Here is a 22,017-nt window from a genome sequence, read left to right on the forward strand (position 1 = left end):
TGAATCATATGACCAGTTCAGCATCCCGACCGGAAGGCGGGAAACAAATATCATTGACAATGTCCGTTTGACATTGTGCCGTATATTACCTACCCTGCATCACCGCAACACAAGTGCCGCATGTCAACTGTTCGGTATAGAAGCGTACAATCTTTACGTGCATTTATCTACCTGAGTTTCGGGACAATATTATACATGAATTTCAATGGGTGATTTAATGAAGGATGGAGAGATCTTGGGTAAAACACAGGGGGGGGGGTTCTGTGCTGTTAAACAAATTTCCCAAAATTGCTTTCGTTGAACTCTACTGACTGGCATGAGATCTGCTTCATAATCATTATGAACCAGAAGTCCAAACACCGATCGTCTCAATGCCAAGATACACTCAAATCACGTGGATCTGACGAGCATGTCTCTGAGCCGAACGACGGACCCTGCGTAACAGCATGCACCATCACCTTGGGAAAAAAAAGTCCGGAAAAATCAGTGCGTCACAACAGGGACATGAACCCTGAGAGGGAGTTGAGAGGGAAGAAGGCGCGGCATTGACGGGTCGAGGATTGGCCTCGAAAGCATGGTGGAGTGCACCAACATTAAGTAGGCCGACTCTCCGTCTTCGATCCCAACTCGCGGCCGCTCATGCTCCACAAAATCGTGCGATATTGCGTGGGCTGCGCGGCGATTCACCCAACCCTCTGAAAAAAAGATGTCAAATAGAAGCCACCACTTGATTTAATATAAGTTACGACCAAAATAATCTCCCTTGCATGGATTCGTCATCTTCCTTTGCTTCTTTGAAACAGGGCCGTTGATTGGCTGGGCGATAATCGCGGTTTCCTGTGTGCTGGTATTATTCACAGTGACTGGGGTAGGTACGAGTCACAAGCTAACACCGCGTCGAGTCGCCCCCGTACGCTCCCCGCTAGACACTTCTACCTCGAGCCAAGGGTTCCCTCCCTTTTTGAGATCTGTATTACCCGTCGACGCATCTTGGATTCCTTGGATAGTAGATAACGGACGAAGACGGGACAGACAGTATAACAGAGCGGCAGGGGCCGATCCTTTTGGTTGTCTCTCAAGAATGGCCGGATCTAATTTTCGTCTGCTACTGGTCCTGGGGTTGGGGTGCACTTTGTGCGGGCTGTTGTTGGCCGACAGCGAGGAGGCTGGACAAGCTAACCCGCAGCTAGACGGCGGGAATGAGGGCAGTGCCGTTGATGCTTCCTCGGACGATGATGTAACAGACCCCGGTGAGATCGAAGAGGCAAATGTAAGTCTGAGTTGACTGGTCCCAAATTTGGTTGGTCCCAAACTAGTTCCATAATATTTCATGGGAAAGAAATTGCAGTTATAGGATAGGTATTAAAGGTATGCCAGGCACGTTGGGCAGTCGTGGAGAGGAGGATATGAGTTTATAATGGATAAAACCAGGTATACTCAAAACAACGTTGCGTAGAACAGCAATGACCAAGCTTGCTGAAATGACCGTACCGCATGAAGAGGTCCGCAGAGCAGTAAACTTACCAGAGCGCCTATACTCCTCATTTTCAAGCAGAGAGAACCTTCCAACTGTGGCTACAACTAATTTTTCTTAAACACAAGTTTTCTGCAACTTCATTCTCTTTTTGCAATATATTGGCAGCCTTTTGAGATCTGTGTAATATTAAATAATGTTAAATGCACCGACAAGTAAACTTTGTCAAACATTCAAAAGTCATTCACGCTTTTCTGGACAACTGAGGGCGCTGTTCCTGTGACGTCATCCAGGAGCACATGGTTCGGTGCATAGGGTTTTTTTCAAATTGTGATCCAGAATTTAGTCACTGAAAACATCTATGATAAAAAAAGAAGAAGAAAGACTCAGGGGTTTGGGGGCACAAACCAATTGTAACATTAAGGTTTTCTTCCTGGGATGACATCATAGGTTTGCTCAGAAATTTGGAAATATACATTAGCATAAAAACCAAAAAGGCAGAAAAATACCCGTTGAAATAGTCAAAGAAACATTGAAAATGAACTTAACCGAGGAACAAAGCTGCAATTTTGGAGGTTTGTATTAAAATAAATTCATTACACCTACACTTTACGCCACCCTAGGCGCAGATATGTCATACTGTGTTCACTTATGTAGAACACATTGAAAGAAACAGAAACCGATAGAGATCGACCTAAGTCACGTGACCTATAGTGGGTATCATACATCAACAAACATGGTGTCCGAAGCTTCTATAGCAAAGTGTGGTTTACTAACAACAAAGCCAATTTTCGTGCAGTGCTCAGCACATCAGTAGTCTGGGTACTTTACCGACCGTCGACTTTATATTTAGCAAATGACACTTATATGACACACTCTTTTAGGTCTATGGGAGGACGATATGTTTGCTGATGTTTGATACCCACGATAGGTCACGTGACTTAGCGAGCACAATGATCGGATTATTATCAACCGTCTACAGGACACCTGATCCTTGCTTATATGCAGAACATAATAAAATGCTCATACCAAATTGGGCATTCTGACTGTGTGTGTATTAGTTTCGACTATGCATCGAATATAAACGGAATATGGAGAAAGGCATACCAAAATTAACGTTCAAGTTTTTCGTAGGTATGTACAAAATCAAGGATGTTTTCACCTGGCGTCACTTTATTATTAGCGCCCTAGATGGTAATTAACAATAAATCCCTGTGTGAGTGGCACAGCACATGTATAAAACCAAAGAAAGGATCAAACTTGATGGAAAGAGATCATTGTAACACTGTGTGCTATGGCCCACTAGGGATGGCCAGTACTAAGCAATGGGGATTTTCCAATTCGGTAAACGTTGAACCTGGTACGTGGCTTCGTGACTTCGTCTTGCATCCTATTTCGCCTCGTATAAGGAGTGTGCATAGTGGTGTGAAATCATCCTTGACGCAACGGTGGGGGGGGGGGTCGCCCTCGAATTAAATGCCGTCCTATAGGTGAATTGGTACTATCCATACACAACAGAGGAACTATATTCCGCTTAAGCTGTACAGACTGTAACTCGCAAAATGTAAAAAAAAGCAAACAAACAAACAAACAAACAAACACCCCAAAAAAATAAGAAGAATAGATGTGCAGCGGTTATGGTATTAGAAGGTTTTATTTCATTTTCGTGCGAAGCTTAGGGTCGCCACGTTGGATCGACGTGTGAGCAGTCCCCTTGATTCAAAAACCAAATTAATGTTTGGTCAACCCTGATTATTGCCATTGTTTCCTCATAAAAGTATATTTGCTACGTTAAAAAAGATTTAAGTACTGTGCATTATTTTTTGTCATATTTTTGGGGCAAAATGGAGCAGAATCATTTACACAATTATTTAACAATAGAATGGGCCTTCTCACGACCTACTCTGGAAAAATGCTGAGCCAATTAAAATTACTATATGGTTTTCAATGTTTCGTGTGACATTTTTAACTGTAAAGTGTGGCCAACAAGAATTTTCACTAGAACGAGAATAGCTTTGCACGGTAGACGAAAGGCCCCTCACCAGACCTCTGGCCATACCAAGGGTTGGCAGTGACGTTATTTCCTATCGATTGTTTTTAAATAGCCGTGCCCTTTCTCCGCTGCAGTACGAGTCATTAATCGCTGTAAAGGCCAACAAGGCCACATACCAGGCTGACCTTTAACTCAACTTTCTCCATGTGACCCGGAAGTACCAGCATGTTCTCTGATCTTGTACCCCTACTACGTAATTACAATGTCCGTTTACGTCATACTGCTTATCTTCCGTGAGATAAGCTTGGGTAACCCCAATCCCAAGACCCAATCGGGAACTCGACATCTATTTATATTACTGGGCGTATCTTACTGGCGAGACTCTAAGGTGAACTTTGCATTTTTAAATGTGCTTCCAACCCCAACCCCCATCGCAGCGCTGACGAAATTCACCAGATAGCGTGCAGCGGTGGTTCGGGAGACATATAGGAGAGACTGAAGATTTGAACACGAATCACGTAAATATTACGAAAGGATTTTGCTCCAGGACCATGACAGATACGTGCACACTTCGTTTCCACCTTTTTACTGGCAGAAGTAATGTTGATTTAATGCAAACAAGAAAGGATCTCTTAAAAAACACATACAGAAATCAATTAGAGAAATTTCATGTATCATTTCCGGTAGTTATTATGGAACGGGTGTTTCTCAAGCCAGTAGGGCGGAGCTGTTAGGCGTGGTCAAGGGGGATGTAATCTAGTGCATTGCAAAGCTCGGACTGCTTGTTTGCTAAAGCGCTACGAGCTGCTAGCGTTGGTCAAGAAACTTAGGGCAGAACCCATTTTTTTTTCTAAAGAGGCAGTTGTGAAATACGAGTTACTTTCGAATCGAGGTCAGTCACTGTTCTTTCCTTATTTCATAAGGAAAATGACTACCTCACCGTTGGGTTTGTTACAAGAGTGTCGGCTCTGAGATCGTCTGTTATTGACAATAGCTGTATGGTTTGATGACACCAGCAGCTTTGTAGACAAGACCCTCACAAGTTCATTGGTAAATCCTTTGACAAGAGTTTACAAGCTGAGTCACAAAACCAATCATAAGTGACAGGACACTTTATGACAGAGGAATTCTTTTGTCACAATTTCTATTTCAATAGCATGTGACTTGGCTTTGCGCGAGACTTTACTTGTGATGGACTTGCAGGGACTTGTGACTAGTTGTAACGGACTCGACCCCAGCTCCAGACACCAGTCCGACCGCTGAGTTTTAACCACAAAGTTCTGGTCAACCCCTTTTACAGGTATACTTGAAACAGTATGGCTACTTCGATGACGACGAGCCGGAGGTTGGCATCCAGCGCTCGGTAGCCAACGTGGAGCGGGCCATCGCCATGATGCAGTACAAAGCCCACATCCCCGTGACCGGCCGACTGAACAAGGCGACGATCGCCATGATGCGGAGGCCACGATGCGGCAACAAGGATTTCAACAGCCCGGCCGACCGGCTGCGAAGGCGAAGGAGGCGCTACTCCTTGTCGGGAAATAAGTGGCCAAAGAAGGACATTACCTACAAGTGAGTCGCTCGTGTTTGATGAATCACCTACCTACTTTGTTAGCAGAATTGTTGACACTGACATGATTCATTTTTCGAGAGGGTCTTCAAGTGGCCATTTTTATGTCAGGCCATTATCCGAAACGCGCAGTTATTTACGCAGTCTAAAATGAGGACAGGTCAAGTTGACCCTTGATGCCGCGCTTCCGGAACCCTTGGATAGGAAATATAACGTGCAAAGATTTTAGAATTTTTTTACTATTTTTCGTTCAGTTACTTCTTAAGAAGTCCAACTCCGAAAAAGGGCTTCTGATAATATTTGCTAGTATATGAATTTATAGAAACTGAAAAATTACCTGACCTAGGAGAGAAATATCCCGCCAAAAACTGACCCATCACTTCCGAAAATCTAAAATACATCAAGAACAGGCCAATGCGGCGGTCTCGTACGCAGATGAACGTTTACAGTTTGAAACTTTATGGTAGTCTGTGAAAGCCGAAATAAAAATAGATCAAAATATAATACACACATTTTTTAATTTATAAGGTAATAAATTTAAAGCAATAATCTACTTTTACGAAAGATTCTAATATTTTGTTTAACCTTTGCTGACAACAGCTACGTGAATCTGGAACCCATTGACTGCAGGTAGGTAAATCTTTACAACGTTGTACAACCTCGTTTCCACGTGAGCACGGAAAGTGAAAACAAATGTGCGTGAAAAAGGAGACCTATAGGTACGATATCACTGGACGTGAAAAGTCGTTAATAAAATTCGGTTTTTTTTTCAGTCTCCGGGTGACTTTTCCTAAAAATTACTTCAGAAAGACAAAGGTGAAGTTCCAACATGAGTGTTTCATGGGGTGGTTTTCCAACAATCATCGAACGTGATCGGACGGGCCCATGTAAAATCCCCATAGGCGAACCACGCGAGGGTTCCGGAAGCTCGCCGCGTGACCTTTTACTTTCAGGCTCTATAAATAAAATCAAAGAAGCCATAGCCACCAACATCCCATTCAGACACGGCCTGACATTCAAGATGGCGGACCGCAAAGCATCACGGGGATACCATGGGGCTTTTGTAAGGGCTGTCTATATTGTATTGTTCCTTTCTCGACGCCGGTGAAGTTGCTGCTGCTGTTAAGCTGCTGCTGCTGTTTTCGCCGCAGTCGTTACTGCAGCTGCTGTTGAAGTTGCTGCACGCTGTTTCACTTCTGCTGACTTAACTTCCTTCGGTAGAGCCACCAGCAGATGCTGCCGTTAATTTTACTGTTGCTATTATTTTCCTGTTGGTGCCGTCGTTGTTCTGGCTTATCGGTGTAAGCTGTGTGGTATGTTGCTTTATTCTCTCCCACTGCTGTTTTTGTTCTGTTTTCTACTGGCATTTACCTCATTGATGTCTATCTCCTTTGACTGATACCTCCTCAGGTTCATCAATTACACGCCGGACCTGGGCCAGCGGACCACCCGCTCCGAGGTCACCCGCGCCTTCAACCTGTGGAGCCGGGCGGCCAACCTCAACTTCCGCGAGGTGCGCTCGGGTCAGGCCGACATCGACCTCCGCTTCGCCTCCGGCGATCACGGGGACGGCTACGACTTCGACGGGCAGGGAGGCATCCTGGCACACGCCTTCTTCCCCGGCAGAGAGCCCATTAGCGGGGATGCCCACTTTGATGAGAGGGAACGATTCACCTCCAACTCAAATCAAGGTGCGGACCATGGTGTCTAGCGGCGTAGCCAGCTTTTGGTGTGTAGGAGGGGGGATTCAAAAGCGAATGCGGCTTTGGGCTCACTAAAAGTCAAAAGCCTTACCCATGGTGCCGACATCCTTGCTTCTGTTTCATGGTGTTGTTTTCTTGGGGTGTTGGAAGATTATTTGATAACTCTACCGATTACTTTCTTCCTATGAAGTATTCTTTGTAAACAAACAAACAAAAAAAGTCAGGGGGCAAGTTCTGCCCTCCCACTAGATACGCCACTGGGTTGGAATAATCCATTTCTATCTGCAAAACAGAGGTCTGTGAGCTGCGTGAGAATTTGCCGGTTAATATCACCACCCTGTATAGACCTTTTTCCTGTGATGTCACAATCTTGCTGGACAGCGATGTGTTGTGATGGTAATCTACCTATTCAAGATAAACTAGTCAAGCGTGCAGCTTTCGCACGTGCGCTTGCACGTGGTCGAAGCTGCTCGTAGAAATATATGCGATCGGCATGGCCGAGGCGGTCCACACGGGGTGGTATTGTTTACATTGAACGCAATCCAGTCACATGGGTGAAAAAGGTCTATATTATGCAGGTCGTGACTAATTAATGGGCGTTCACTGTCGTTGCCCGGAGTAAAAGAAAATTCAGAGACGTCCATTGGAGCCATTGACAAGTTGAACAAACCATTGCCGTTAGCTAGTTTAAATTAAAATGTTTTTGAACAATAGGGCCAGGTGGGAGCTATCGACTTATTTATTGTCGAATTGGTTTGCAAGGATTTCTTGGTAGGACAAGATGAAAATACTTCAATGCTTAATCTCACATCATACAATACGATGATGCTGTTGAAGTAAATGGAACTTTGTTAAAAAAAATTAACAAAGTGGGTTCCACCCCAAGGGAATCAAACCCATAAAAACCGAATCCTGGAGCCAAAATGGAGATTATATGCTGACGTCCGAAAACATGCATTAATATTGGTCCATTTGTTATCCACGATGTGGTATAAGCGAGCTAAATGGTAGTTGATTCCACCGTACTCCGTACTGTTTATAATTTGTAGGTACCAACCTGTTTATGGTCGCTGCTCATGAGCTAGGTCACAGTCTCGGCCTGGGTCACTCGGAGGTCGAGAACTCCATGATGGCTCCGATCTACCAGGGTTACAGGCACGGAATCCAACTCCACAGGGACGACATTCGTGGGATACAGCGACTGTACGGTAAGACGTGACGCTACTTAATACTGCGTGCCCAAACCTTTTGGGGGTTGTGCGTGGCAGCACCCCAGTAATTCAGTAGCTAAACCTGCTGAAATATGAACTTTTCTCTTCGAACACTCAGCTGGTATCGAACCGGCAGTGGAAAATGATCAAGTTTCAGCTGATTTCCTCTGAGCGCCTTGGCTACGGAACCAGCGTGTACTGCTGGTCCATTCCAGACTGCACAGCGCCCTCTTTGGCAGGCCGAGTATTTTTTTACCAAACGAGAACCATGGCTGAGTTCAGACTGCTTGTTTTCGTATGTTCACGAATAGATCGATTTGTTGTTCGCTCACACTTCTTGCCACCGAGGCCATTTATGCGCATGCGTGCATAATTATGAATTATAAGTGAAACGTCGATAATTCATTTCCCACGATACAAGAATTATGGGATACACCCTGTACTTTCCCATGGGAAAATGGTTTTATTGCCAGTCTTAAGAGGAAACTAGCCTTCTTGCCTCGTGGAATCTCCCCGTAAACGAAATGTTGCATTTTACGTCCCTGTAGCCTGTGTTCACTCTGGGTTGCGCCATGGTGCTGTTTAAAAAAAATAAATGAAGCTTCCCTGCCCACCATGTGACCGCCTAGGCGCAGGGTTAGGCTGAATTGTTCGGACTGCACACCGAGTAGGGCCTAATTGTTCCGAATCGCCGTTACGTAGAACCATAGACCCCTTTCCTCATCATCCAGGTCTATGGTAGAACTAATTTTATTTAAATAATAACAAGGAGCAACGTTTCCACGTGCGGGTTGATACGTGTGCATAGGATGTGCGAGCTTTGATTACGGAAGTAAGTTACCCACAAGGCTTTGTGACACTGTGCTTCCTTCACAAAATTCTGTAAAGACGCCATTTCAACCCAGTGTACGCTCATGCTAGTTTTGCAATATGGTGCAAGTTGATCGTCTAGTTCTGCAATTTAGCCAGTTCCACTATTCAGATAAAATGGGCTTTAATTTCAGAACGACAAAATTGCTGGGGATTTGATTCATTCTCTATATAGTTGACTTGAAGAGTTTTAGATTACGTTGCAATGCGCGCTTTAAGTGTGCATGCAGCGCACGAATCGTCCTGTGTCGTAGAAATAAGACCTACCGTAAAGATGGCTCGGTTTACAGAACCGGCAAATATTTACGGAACCGGGCAAACTACCGACCACTAAAAAAGCTCGCTAGAATTCGTCTTTCAAATAACTGCTCAAAATTGTCAAGTAGGATAAGTAGCTGGATAATTTCCAGATGTCTCCGGATGAAAACCTTTCCATGAAAGTAAGCTATCGAGGTGACAGGGACCTTGTACTGTTTCTGTTTGCGGAACCGCTCAATCAGCGTCCCCCAAATTTTCAAGTATATGTGTGTAGTAGAGTCCCCCAATGTGGCGCACTTCAGCGTTCACTTGACTTTCCCCTATACAGTGCTGCCAAACCTCTTTCTCGGAAAAATTTGAAACTCATTTGGCTATAAACTGGTACCATTCCCTTCATGATACTTGGTGTTAAGCCCTTATGGACAGTTTCAGTTCTTGAAATTTCGTTCGAAACCGTCAGCGTCCGGAAATTGGGCTCGAATTCAGCAGAGTGTTCTCTAAAGTGGCGCAGTTGAATCAATCTCAGAAAATCCCAGGTATTGATTAATTCTTGTGAAACATCATTTCTGCCACTCAAATTACCATCCACAAGTTTGTCCGAAAATTCTTTTTCTAGTTTGGGCACATTTTCAAAGAGTTCATTTCGCATGTCAGACAAAAATTGGATAATCAGGCGGAAATAAAAATTTCGTCCAAACTCTGTAGCAGGTACGGTGTAATAGAGATTTAACAATCAGAATATTGGATGTTTGATGAAATTTCGCTACTTGTGCGCCGCGTTGGGGGCCGTGCCACGTTCAGGGTACATTAAATGTACTATGCATGCTTCGAAATGCATTCTGTAAATATTTTGAAGTGGAGCATAAGCGCGTGACATCACTGCAGTATATTTCTGAAGAACTCAGTGCGCATGTTGGTATTTGTTTTTTACAAAGGGATAAGATAAACAGTATATTTCTTTTCTCTGCTGCAAGGTCCGAGAAGAGGCCCCCCTCCGACTGATCCTAGGCCTTCACCACCCAGACCAGGCAGCCCTAGCCCGCCGGGTCGGCCGTCCTACCCAACTACACCCACCTGCAATATCCGTGCGAGGGCGGTCATGACCGTCTCGCCAAACGAATTCCTCGCATTCGGGGTAAGTTTCACGTTCTGCAGCTAGTTTGGCGCATGAGGGGACGATTCAAGCTATCCATCGGAAACGCACAGCAATCCTGCCCGATCTTAGAGCGAGTTCCGGTACATAGGTGCAGATTTGGGATTTTCTTTTTGAACGATATTCATTGTGCATAGTAAAAAAATTGCGATTGTTTGCTTCATAATCAGAGATGTATGAAAATCTTTTTTAGATCTGAACAGGACGCCGTGAAAATACTCCAAGAGAAATGCCGCTTTAAATCCCATTTACGAAAAATACGATAATTTTGTTTGTTAAAACCCATAAATAGTTTTCTTGCAAAATGGCCGTCCCATATTAAGTGGAAGACGGGAAAAACAACACCCACAACAACTGGCAATCGGTTTCCTGATAAAACAATGGCTCATGACGTAAGTTAGCTCCATAGTTACAACATGGTCAATATTTAACCATGGAGCTATGAGCAACCGTGCACGTCAAGTCACCTGGAAGGAATTTCTCATTTATTACATGTTGCAAAGGTTTGACCAGTTGTAAGGCATGACTGACATGCGTCCTTAGAATTCTAAATTCGCGTTTCTGTGTTCTTCACTCGTGCCTATCTACCGGAATTCAGCCCTTAGTCCGTTCCAGACTGCATGGAGAACCTTTTCGATAGGTCACCGTCAAGAAGCCACCACAGTGTCAAATGACGAACAGCATAATATTTATAAACGTCATTGTTTTCAGGCAAATAGATGTTGGTGTCCGCTTTTTAGGGCAAATCGGGTTTAGACAGGGAGTGTGAATTTTTGTCATATACGTCAGAATGTTATTTACCGCATTCCAATTTGCACATCCAAAAACACCCGGATGTTCACGAACAACGGCGTTGGACCGCGAAACTAGACTGAACTAAAAGTTTCCTCTTGGACGGTATCGACTTGATATTCGCTGCTAACTGACTTCTGAATGTCGGTTTGCTAAGTCATCACATCCTGGAACTTAGCACTCGTGGCCATAATAGCGCCTCCTAGAGTTCCACCTAGAGTTTTGCACAGTGTTTCGACCCCTATTCCCCGTCACTCTATAACAGCAGCATGCCAGTAACTTGATTTCATGCAGAACAATGCGTTTTGGCGCATCGTCTTCGACGGAGGGTCGTACTCGGTGCCTCAGGGATATCCTAAAAAGTTCAGCGATGTCTTCAGGGCCACGTCGAGCAGAGGCCAGCCCCTGACAATAATAGATGCCGCCTACAGGCGGACTGATGGCAGCTTTAGGTTCTTTAGAGGTATGATTGTGTCCGCTGAGAACCTGACCACTTTGAAAGCATATAATAGCATAAAGGGAAGGCGGGAACCCTCGCTTCTCCCCTAAAGAAAAGCACTTCCTTCTGTTATTCTTCCTGTTTACGGGGCATACTAAAGGCAATCACCCATTCTACCTGCCAGTCTTTGCCAGAACTATATTCGAGAAATTCAGCAAAACTCACCGAAATAGATTCAAACATTTTCTTACTTTCTGCTAGATGATTTCCCACAGTATTGAGTATTTTTTCTGGTTACTTAAATAACAGAAATGAAAAGGGCATTCTTTATAAGCCAGTGCTTTTAGTTTTCCTCTAAAATTTTGCCCACAACCTCCCTAATTAAAAAGAAATACATAATCACTTGAACCATGCAGGTTAAAAAACGGTTACGAGGACGTTTCAGTCTAACAGGCTATTCACGAGTTTATATATACATCTTTTTTATTGTAGGGACTGAATATTTCGATTTCACGACGGGTGGGACCTTCAAACGGCGGGGGAGACTCGGTCGGCTCTTCCGGCGAGGCAGGTTTCCGACTTACATCGACGCGGCGGTGATCGTACCCAACGCGAACAACCTGGTGTACCTATTCCGTGACACGCAATACTGGCGGCTGAACGACGAAGACGGCCGGGTAGATCCCGGCTACCCGCAGCCCCTCAGCAAGTGGTCGTGGGAGCTGAAACCCGGATTCGACGCTGCCTTCTTTGCTGAGGGTAGGTGGGATTTAAAGTTTCGCAAATGCGTCACTCTGCATGCTAGGAATAGAGACAGAACCCGCCTGGAACGAGACCAAGGAAGGCCCAATTTTTCCAAGTAATGGCAGAACTGTTTTGTGGATAGAGTTGCGACATGAGTGCACCATTAGAGGGTTTGCATGGCTGCCATCTTGTAGGCCAGGGCTTTTGTTCCACCGGGTAGGCACAAAGGAGGTTTCCCTGCGGAATAAAAGAACTGCCCTGCAACTTAGAGATAGCTATCACGCAAAGCCTTAATGGTTGAAAGAGAACAGCGTCAGCCTACATGCATTAAACAATTAGTACACAATAGCTGCATGCTGTACTGCACATATAATGAACAATCAGTCTAGTTGCAGAATATACAGCTCTTAGCAACGGTTGCTGCCTTTGTACGGCATTTCGCTGGTTCACGATCGAGCATGAAATGCATGGCTCTTTTAATCAACCGATTAGGGTTTGCTTCTGCTCAAAGTGGATTTCCAAGCAATGTTTTGGCACAAATACCTGTTTTAAAAATTCAAAAACTCCTATTTCGAAATAAAGGCTCCACGGACCAATAGTCACTTGCGTATCCATGAATAGCAACAATGGTGATTTCACCATTACAGAGTTTCAAACTTGCATCTATTCGCGGCGCTATGGAATACATGCAGTCCGACATGCAGTTCGACTTCACTGCGAGTTTATGTGGAAAATTTCGAGTGCAGTGAGGTTCGTCGTAATTTTCAGAACAACATGGAGTCCTGGGCTAGATGCAGCTGGGGTTCGTTAGTCAGTTGGACTCGAAACGCACACCGTAAACGGCACAATGCGAGTTGTGAGCGACATTTTATTTATAATACGGGCGATTCGCAATAAGTGCCTCCAAGACTGTGAGCAATCACATTGCGCGAATCTGTCGGCCCTTTCCAAACGCGCATTGGGTCAACAGATTTCGCGCACTGTGATTGGTCAACGTGTTGCAAACTCTTGGAGGCGCACTATCGTGAATCGCCCGTATTATTCCTGCAAGGCGTCTGCAGCAGAAAGGCACGTGTATCACTGGGATAGAGCAGGGGTAGATCTTGAAGGCATGAACGGGTGTTTCGTAATTCTTCTTCTTAGTGATACCAAAAATCTTTCGGGCTTCCTATTCACTTGTACAGATTCAGTTTTCTTTGTGTCTGGGAACGAATATCGACAGTTCCACTGGAATGGCTACCGGCTCGAGCCCGGCTCCTTCCGATTTGACCGGCAATTCTTTGGGTGCGGCCGACTACAACTGGAAAACGAAATGGACAACGGCCAGACTTCCAGCAGGACCGCTCGCAACTGGGCACTGGTGCCCACCATGGTGGCAGTCTCGACAGCAACGTGTCAACTGTTGCTGCTGCAATAAAATAACACCACACCCTGAACACTAACACAACGACATTTTACTGTACATAAGACGTGTTTCTAGTTGCCTTAATAACCAAGCAAATATGTGAAAGCATGGATTCCGTGCGTGGCTGAGGAGGACGGTGTTTACGCGCCTTTGTAGACATTTAAAGGCCACCTCGCCTGCGTTCGCCCGTCACACACTGCCCCATTGGGAAGGGCAAATGCATGACGTACCTTTTGTCGAGCACTCATTAGACAGAGTTAATAAATAAACGATTACACGGGTCGACAATTCCAGGTGCGCATAATTACCAAGTGCCAACTGAAAATACATGCGTGTCAGGACAGCAACCCGCAATGCTTTGCGTGCCCACACCTGTGACGTATTTCTTTCCCCTAATCCGTGAAGCGCAAAATTTGCCCCCTCCTAGCCTTTGAAGGCCGGTTCATACTTCACGCGGAAGCGAAAACGGACGCAAATTTGTGACGTCAGATCAAATAATGGCACTGCAAATTTTTAAAAGTTGAACGCATTTTAACTCGCCGGAGCAAAATTTTGCTGCAAATCTTTCGTGACGTCACATCCGCTTCGCTTTCGCAATTTGCCAGAAGTATGAACCGGCCTTTAGGCCTCGGTTGTGGAGGACGAGCGAACACGCCGGCGACGCGGGCTGTGATTCGTCATTAGGCCTACTGGTATGCCAGTATTGCTCGAGGCCAGATAGTTTCCAAATATCCCGACACGATCGGTACTTTTGGTCATTTTTATAATTTAGAATGTACATACGAGGAGTCAATATCTGTGTTCTATTTTACAGTGCTTTGATGTCCGGTTGGGCCTAATTCACCTGGCTCACCTTGCAGACATCCCAAATGGTTTTCATATCAAACGGCGATGAATTTCTCAATGACGCTTCGCGAAAGCTTTTAAAAAGTTGATATTTTAAAAAAGAAGGCTTTGGTGACGACTGTGAAAAGCAAACCACAAATCAGTAAGTTCGTATTGGCTACAAAACGCGCGCATGCGCACTTCTGCTTGACAACGAAATTTGGAGAAGCCACCAATCTCCATTGCTGGCGTGGACATGCGTCGATAGCTGTGTCGTCTACTGTGCGTATTGTATTAAACACTCACCATGCCCACTCATTGCAATTTACTGGGACATTAGTAATAGCTACTGATGAAAGTCGAGTGACCAACCGGCTCAAAAGGTGACGAGCAAGTATATCCAGGACCCTTTTCCAATACTCGACTTGGGCTCCGTTTCAGGCTTCGTTCCCAAAACCAATCCCCGATTGTGGGCCTGAAGCGTTTAAACTAAATTAAATTACTGTAATTTCTGGCTCTCTTGCATCTTATTTGATGTTTTGTGGCACTATTAAACTAATTACTGCGTTTACAGCTTCAACGTCAGCTAGTTAAAAATAACAGTTGAAGCCTGAGACGGAGCCGAAGTTGAGTATTGGAAAACGGCCCAGGTTATCGGTGCACTCTATGTGCGGTACCTCTCATCCCATGACCGTGATAAAAATCGTTATCCCGGCTGTAGTCCCGCACATGCGATGTAGGAAATCGAATTTAATGAGGTGGGGCGGCTTGACAACTGCATGTGAAAATTTTGTTATTTTGGTACTCAAGCAAGGTGTCGTCGATGCAACGTATATACACAATTTGCTCACCCATAGAGCTTCATGAGATTGTACCTTTGGCTTAAGGATTCACCTTGCGGCTTGAAGGAAGTAATATGCCGGTCACGTGGCCTCCTATCCTCGCCAGTAACAAGAACTAGTGGGAAAACCCACCTTATTTCCAGCGTGCCTATTCTGTAGGTGGTTTTCGCTATTTATTTGCTTCTTCTGTGAAATACCTGTGCTGGATCACAATTATATTGTATAAACAGAAATACGAAGTGAGCAAAAATACGTGTACTACAGCAAATCTATACTTATAACTAAAGAATTCAACTTGCACGTATTTTAAAATAGACCTACATGCACCTATACATTGATTTACCTGTGACTCGCTCATACAACAAAGAGTATGTAAAACAATAATTGCACTGTTACTTAATTTTATAAACAAACACGGTTCGCGCCAGCATGCAGGATACGAGAGACGTCGATTTGTCATGGGCTGAATTTGAGCTTTCCTTCACTGCGTCAGTCCGACCCCTAAAATTCAAATTCCACCGATAAATGGACCTGTTCGGGATAACTAGAGTATGCCACTAAATCGTCATTTTCCTTCTTTTTTGACTTATTTTAACCCACAAAGAGCGGGGATTATAGATCGAAAAAGAACCTTTTTATACACGGTATTATGACGCTTTCTTTGGACAAGAGTATACGAGCAGAGGCCGACACTCATCAACTCTGCATAGTCTATAAACATTTTTCCATCTCGAGAAGAATTTCTGAATTTTTTTCATTATTTGACTATGCGCCTTACATTTATTTGTAAATACACGTTTTATATAAGTTGAGTATTCAGTTCATCCCTACAAACACCATGAAATCAATATGACAGGTCAAATCAGAAATTATTTCTCGATTTTTGAAGATTTGGAAAGAAATTATCCAGCTTGCAAACTGTTAAAAATTAAAGAACGACAAAAAGTTGTTCGATATAATCAATGAGTATTACCTAATTGTAGTTATGTTTCATGTAAATGTAAGAAAAGAGGCATCTATTTACAAACTCATATTGACTTGGATGTCACGGTTATAATATTGTTAATAGTGATTATATATATATGAATGTACTGTACAGCCAAAGAAAGACGGTTGTACATAGCCATGTTCTGAAAGAATGGTCGTCTCTTTTGCACTGCAGTTGAAATTCATATTCGTCACTGGCTTGTAAACGGATTTAAAAATCACGTTTTCTTCCTCCCAATAAGCCGGGCATTATTCGTGGATAATGAAATTGGCTTCTTCCCTTTGCTTGTTCCTTTTGACGGTTACGTTTTTGCTGAATTCGCACGTAAATAAAGTTTTTTGTGCGAAGAAAAAAGACACGAGTAGTTTTCATGTCATTCTGCGACTGTCCTTCATTTTCATATCATGCCTACATTACATACTACATTATTTTGTAGAAGCTGGACTCCTTGAATTACATGAGCATCTAGATATGTGATTAGAGACTGAACCGAGTGATGAGCTAACTTTGGAAGTCGTGGGATAAAAAAAGAAGGAAGCCAATGGAAAAAATGAAGCTAAAACCTTAAACCGAACAGAGATTTAGAAGATACTACGCCAGTGTCTAAACGGCGGCGCGATCTCGACTTCAACGCCATCTGCCCCACTGACACGGATCATTAAATTCCCATTTTTTTAAATGGAAAAACATTTCTTCTTAGTACTAGTTTTGTAGTAACTTTTTTGGGGAAATACAGCTCAACTTGTTTTTATACAAATTACTATGCAAACACGTCGTTGAAACTTCTTTTTATTAAAACCGACAAGAAGGAGGTAGTTTCCCATTCGAAGAAAGTCTTTCATCAATACTCTTTTGAGGGCGCTATTTTGCTTTTGTCACACAAGGTACTCCTCGTCAAAAGAACGTATGAAAAAATACAAGGAAATTGTCCTTCAAAATTAGCTACGAACAAAGTTTTGAAGAAATATTAGCCCTGTCTATTGTTCAAACAGTTTATTCAACACGATAAACAAGTAAAAGATAGAACTACATGTAACTCAAAGCAAATGTAAAAATGTGTGATATACATATGTTCACAGAGCTATACGGAGACACTGCTGTTCTGCCTTGGATGCGTCACGGTTTGGCTCATGAATATGGAAATATATTTATCAGCAGAAAAACCAACGTGTTGAAGTTTCTCCTTGTTAATGCTTCAAAGGAGGTATATAAGCAAAGAAAGTGTCATTTCATGTCTCCCTATATTATTTAAAGTAACAATTAAAATAAATAATACTTTTATTGAGAAATATTTGTGATTAGATTTAAAACCACGCCTTGCAAAAAACCTTGTTGATGCCCACAGTAAGTTCAATTAAAGTAATTCTAAATGACTTATGAGTTTGGCAATATGACGATTGCAACATTTAGCCAAACACAGGTTGGCATGACCACGCGTCAGCAACGTTACAAGAAGAAAGGGTAGCGGGTATTTATTCTGATGTAGCGCCCTCTTTGACATTTTCAGTCACCCTTTGATCTCAGCCTTGCCGCTGTTCCGAGACGTTTTATTTTTACACGTGAGTTAAGAGCCCGTGTTTTCAAAACTTGTATTTAGTCAGTTTTTTTCCTAGAAAATGTCAAACGTCCGTCGACGAATGATGACGAATGATGACGAATCACTCCAGAAATTATCGTGAACAATAACAGCATCTCAACGAGTCCCGATACGCGGTGTCTCCTTGCGCTTTGAGAATGATGCCGTCGGCGGTAATTTCAGCAAAGGGGGGGGCATGACCTATGGCTGCTCCGTCAATGACATCATCGACAGAATTCAAGTTACTGGTGATCCTTTCACTTTGAAAAAAGACCTCCTAACAAATTCTCTGATGAGGGTTTAAAACGGGTTAATTTCAGTACAGTCTTCCAGGACTGGTTCAACAGTCTCCCCCCCTTCCCCCAACAAACAACAAACAAACACCCCGACACTTGAACAAAACCCCGAAACTCGCCAACTGCTTTCAGAAGTTCACACGTGGTACTGCAGCTAAAAAGTTGGAATGGTTCCATTTCAGAAAAGTTCTTTTAAAAGCGTGCCTATGATTTCGGTGAAAATGATTTGTCAGTCATATCTATTTCAACCTGAGTGTCTCCAAAATATGTATTCATAATAATAATATAGTGTGCTTCCTGTGTTTTGCGAATGATGCGCAAAGCCATGAGAAGATGAATTTCTCCCATGATGACTGCCACCTCACGTGCGCTATATACTGGCGGGACATCTGTCCGCCATCCATCGGCGTCGTCAGCATTCATTTCCGGGAGGGAAATTTCCGAGGTGTGGAGTTCGGCTTGACAGGGTTCAGACGACGAGAGTTTAATTTCTTAGACGCAGTTCGTGCAACTTTATTCTCTTGTGCAATATACGAAGACAACTTGGCATCCGTTTGGTTTAAGTGTTTTGACAAGCATATACTTTGTTCGAACATTTAAAAGTATCCTCGCTTTTGGAAATTTGAGGACAACAGAGGGAGTTGTTTCGGTGGCGTCAATCAGGGAACAAAACCGCTCATTTTATAGGGATTTTCTGTGAATAACTGCAAAATTTGCTCTTTGAGAACTTTTCCATGCCATGAAAGGGGTTATGGGTAGATATTTATTTATTTATTACTTTACACATACCTTGATAAGGAGCAGCAAGTCTTCTTCTTTTTAATTAAGTATTATTTCAGCCTCCTGTTTGTCAATTACCCTTTAGACTTTCGTAGCATTTAATATACATTTTACCTTATATTTTGTATTTATTGTGTCCTTATTTATTGTGTCTTTATCATTAATTGTTTATTCATTCAATTTATTCAATTTCCAGTTCAAGTGAGTTCATTATCTTTATTCATTTCCGATAATTCTTTTTCTTTTATATTTAAATATTTATAAGTTCTAATTGGCTTCAAATACTTTTATATGTTAATATTTTTATTTATATTTTATTTACTTTGTACACAACTTGATGAGGAGTCTTGATGAGGTCTTTGGGAACAGCGATTGTTATCGCTTTTGCCTCTCCCAAGCCCATCTTCTATGTGATGAACAAGAAATGGCATAAATAAATAATGATAATAATAATATCTTCTCAAACAACAATGAATCAGCAAATGAAAGCAGAAAATATCACGATTAATAACAAAAATGTGTCTATGTACAGATCAATGCAACAAGGAGGTTTTCTCCCTGGAATGACATCTCAGTTTGCTTGTGAATATGGAAATTCACATTTGCATGAAAAGGCATCCAAATGCCTTTCCAAACATGAAAATAGAAGTTGAAAATAAGGTTACTTTGAACACAAACATGCATTAAATATGCCTTCACTGTAAAAACCAACGCCTACGCCTTGCGTTTATTGTAAACATTTAGCTGATTAAAATTAAACACCTTTACTTAAATACACGTGTTTGGGTGTTCGGAATGTGTTACTTCCCTATAAACGCGTTTTTGTGTTTAGTTATTAACACGTAGGCCTACCGGTACAAACATGTCTTGTTTGTGTCTATTTCATTCACACATCAACACGTCTTTGTTTAAAAAATAAACGAATCAGCGTGTTTGAGTATTGGATTGTTAGCACTACGACGCGTTCACAAAGTGTTACAAGGAAGGTGTGAAAACATTAACATTTGTTTTTACAGTGTTACGCGACCCCTTTAAACACCCGGATGTGCCTAATCGTTTGTGCAATCCTGTGATTCTACCTCCATGGTGTAATGCACCACTCCAAAGCATTCGTTACATGCAGGCCGACCATAAATTTACCTAATTTAGTGCTACTGGAGATCGACTGTCATTTCATGAGTGGAAATCATGTATCACCTTGAAACAAAAAGTCAGTGACTGACACCATTTTTCCTGGACACGTAAGTGACGTCATCAGAAAAATGTGACCTTGTAAACAAGTCTGATGTCAGCGGTCGTAAACATTTATCAGTCCAGAGCACACGCCAGGTACTCTGCGGAGGTGTCCTTAGTTTCCATAGCATAGCAACTGTCAACATTTTGTCGTACATGTATTCTCATAAGCTCTGGAAGGATTATTGCTGCAGGAAGTGAAATTACGAACAAGTCATCGACACGTGCGACGGGTGCAGCCCCGAAAGATTTCACTGCCAGACCCATGGGGCAAGGATTCCTTTTATGCAGTTGTTTATCTGCCTCCTCGGGGATCTATTTTTACTGGAAAATTAGTCATACCGCCCCTCTCTTGAAGTAGACATACGAAGAGAGTTTTGTCAAGGAAAAAACTGTTACATTTTGCAAGATTCACTGGTGCAAATATACTACCAGAAGTCACAACTTAAATTTTACAAACTATTACGTTGCTGGACCGATATACCCCAATAAATCAAGCAATGTGGCATTGTTTGGGGGCTGCTGTTAACATAGCTATTGTCATTTTTCGGTAACTGTTGGGAATGCATAACGATGGTACTGAAAGGACACCAGGGAGTAACTTGTCGCAAGCTCTTGTTCTCGAATTCCCCTTTTCCGCTCATGCATGTAATCCTGTTCTATATAAATTGATCACAAAACGTACGTCTGGTCTTCTTTCGGGGTAGAAAGAAGGGTTCTGTCTTGTGCCCCTAACACTCTCCCTCCGGCCTGAAGGAAATATGTTTTCCCGAAGAATCCCTGATTGTTATATTTAGCAAAGATTTCCCAAATCTCCGTAATAAGTGATACAAAACTCTGGGCGATCCAGAGATTCCTCCACATCCAGAGTAACGACTGGTCATAAAAGCAGTCACCGTCCGAAGAGATTTTCAGGCCCTTTCCCTTGAGTTACTACATTCCCAAAATAGAAACTGATGTCACAGAATGAGGAGACTTCCGGGGGGGGGGAATAAATATAATTGTGGGCGTGTCCCAACTTTGACTTCTAATAACCTACCTACTAGTCCTATTCCCCACCTTCCTCCCCAAGGATCAAACCTTAATGCTTCCGTTCATGCTTGGACAACGTGTCACTATCAGACATAAAAAATCGTCGACACTGACCGTTTTGTCTCCAAGGAAATAATGTGACCATAAGTGGTCCCGTGGGTAAACTCACATGTGTTTCGTACAGCCTTCGGTACACCACTGTCTCGGAAGTACAGCCATGTTAACCGCCGAAGTATGCAATCCTCTAGGCAAATACGACATACATGCACATGTGCAGTACATGCACATGCCTTCGCACACCGCTCGCAATGAGAAAGTCGGTCGTTTAACCGAGGTGAAACAATATACAGTATATCTGTCGTTGGAATGCCGAAATACGGGCACTGCTTTCCCTACGTGCGCGCGCCTCAAACCTCAGCAATTTGCCCGGAATGCCTGACCCCGGTTGCTATTTCTGTCGCGGACAGCCGGCCAACCAGCAGTCAGCCAAGACGAGCCTGACATCCGCCAATGGGAAGGTGGCATGTTTAAGTGCCGATAACATTTACATCTTGGTGTGAGACCACAAGACCATCAAAAAATCGGGAAACGCCCGCATGGCTATATGCTTTGAAAGACCAACAGACAACAGCTGAAGCGACCAAAAAAGGATTGTCCAGAATTTTGCACACAAAAAACGTGAATTTCAGAACGCCATCAACAAAAGCCTTAATGAATTATTCATGCTTTGGAATAGTCATAGGAAATACATGTAATATTTGGAGAGCATCAAGAAGGAACATTAATCTGTTATCTCTTCTAGTTGTAGAAATGAAAATTAAGAACTGAATTCT

At 43.1% G+C, this 22,017-nt stretch overlaps 1 protein-coding gene across 1 annotated transcript; it reads left to right on the forward strand.

The window, feature by feature from the left end:
• Positions 1-864: 864 nt before the first annotated feature.
• On the forward strand, positions 865-16,625 carry LOC110986302 (matrix metalloproteinase-16-like). The gene is made up of 8 exons (XM_022248067.2): positions 865-1,270; positions 4,768-5,039; positions 6,448-6,728; positions 7,790-7,948; positions 10,054-10,214; positions 11,319-11,487; positions 11,956-12,222; positions 13,392-16,625. The coding sequence occupies exons 1-8, from the start codon at positions 1,082-1,084 to the stop codon at positions 13,622-13,624; spliced, it is 1,731 nt and encodes a 576-aa protein (XP_022103759.2). The 5' UTR covers positions 865-1,081; the 3' UTR covers positions 13,625-16,625.
• Positions 16,626-22,017: the final 5,392 nt, after the last annotated feature.

Source organism: Acanthaster planci, unplaced genomic scaffold (genome assembly GCF_054643075.1).
Source record: "Acanthaster planci isolate LZ-2023a unplaced genomic scaffold, COTS_SCS Contig1, whole genome shotgun sequence".
Taxonomy (NCBI): Eukaryota; Metazoa; Echinodermata; class Asteroidea; order Valvatida; family Acanthasteridae; genus Acanthaster; species Acanthaster planci.

Bases quoted from the DNA above. Each gene is read 5' to 3' on its own strand.
- LOC110986302 (XM_022248067.2), top strand. From the start codon at position 1,082: ATGGCCGGATCTAATTTTCGTCTGCTACTGGTCCTGGGGTTGGGGTGC. The intron at 7,949-10,053 runs GTAAGACGTGAC...CTCTGCTGCAAG, and splicing joins TGGGATACAGCGACTGTACG to GTCCGAGAAGAGGCCCCCCT. The intron at 12,223-13,391 runs GTAGGTGGGATT...TCACTTGTACAG, and splicing joins CGCTGCCTTCTTTGCTGAGG to ATTCAGTTTTCTTTGTGTCT.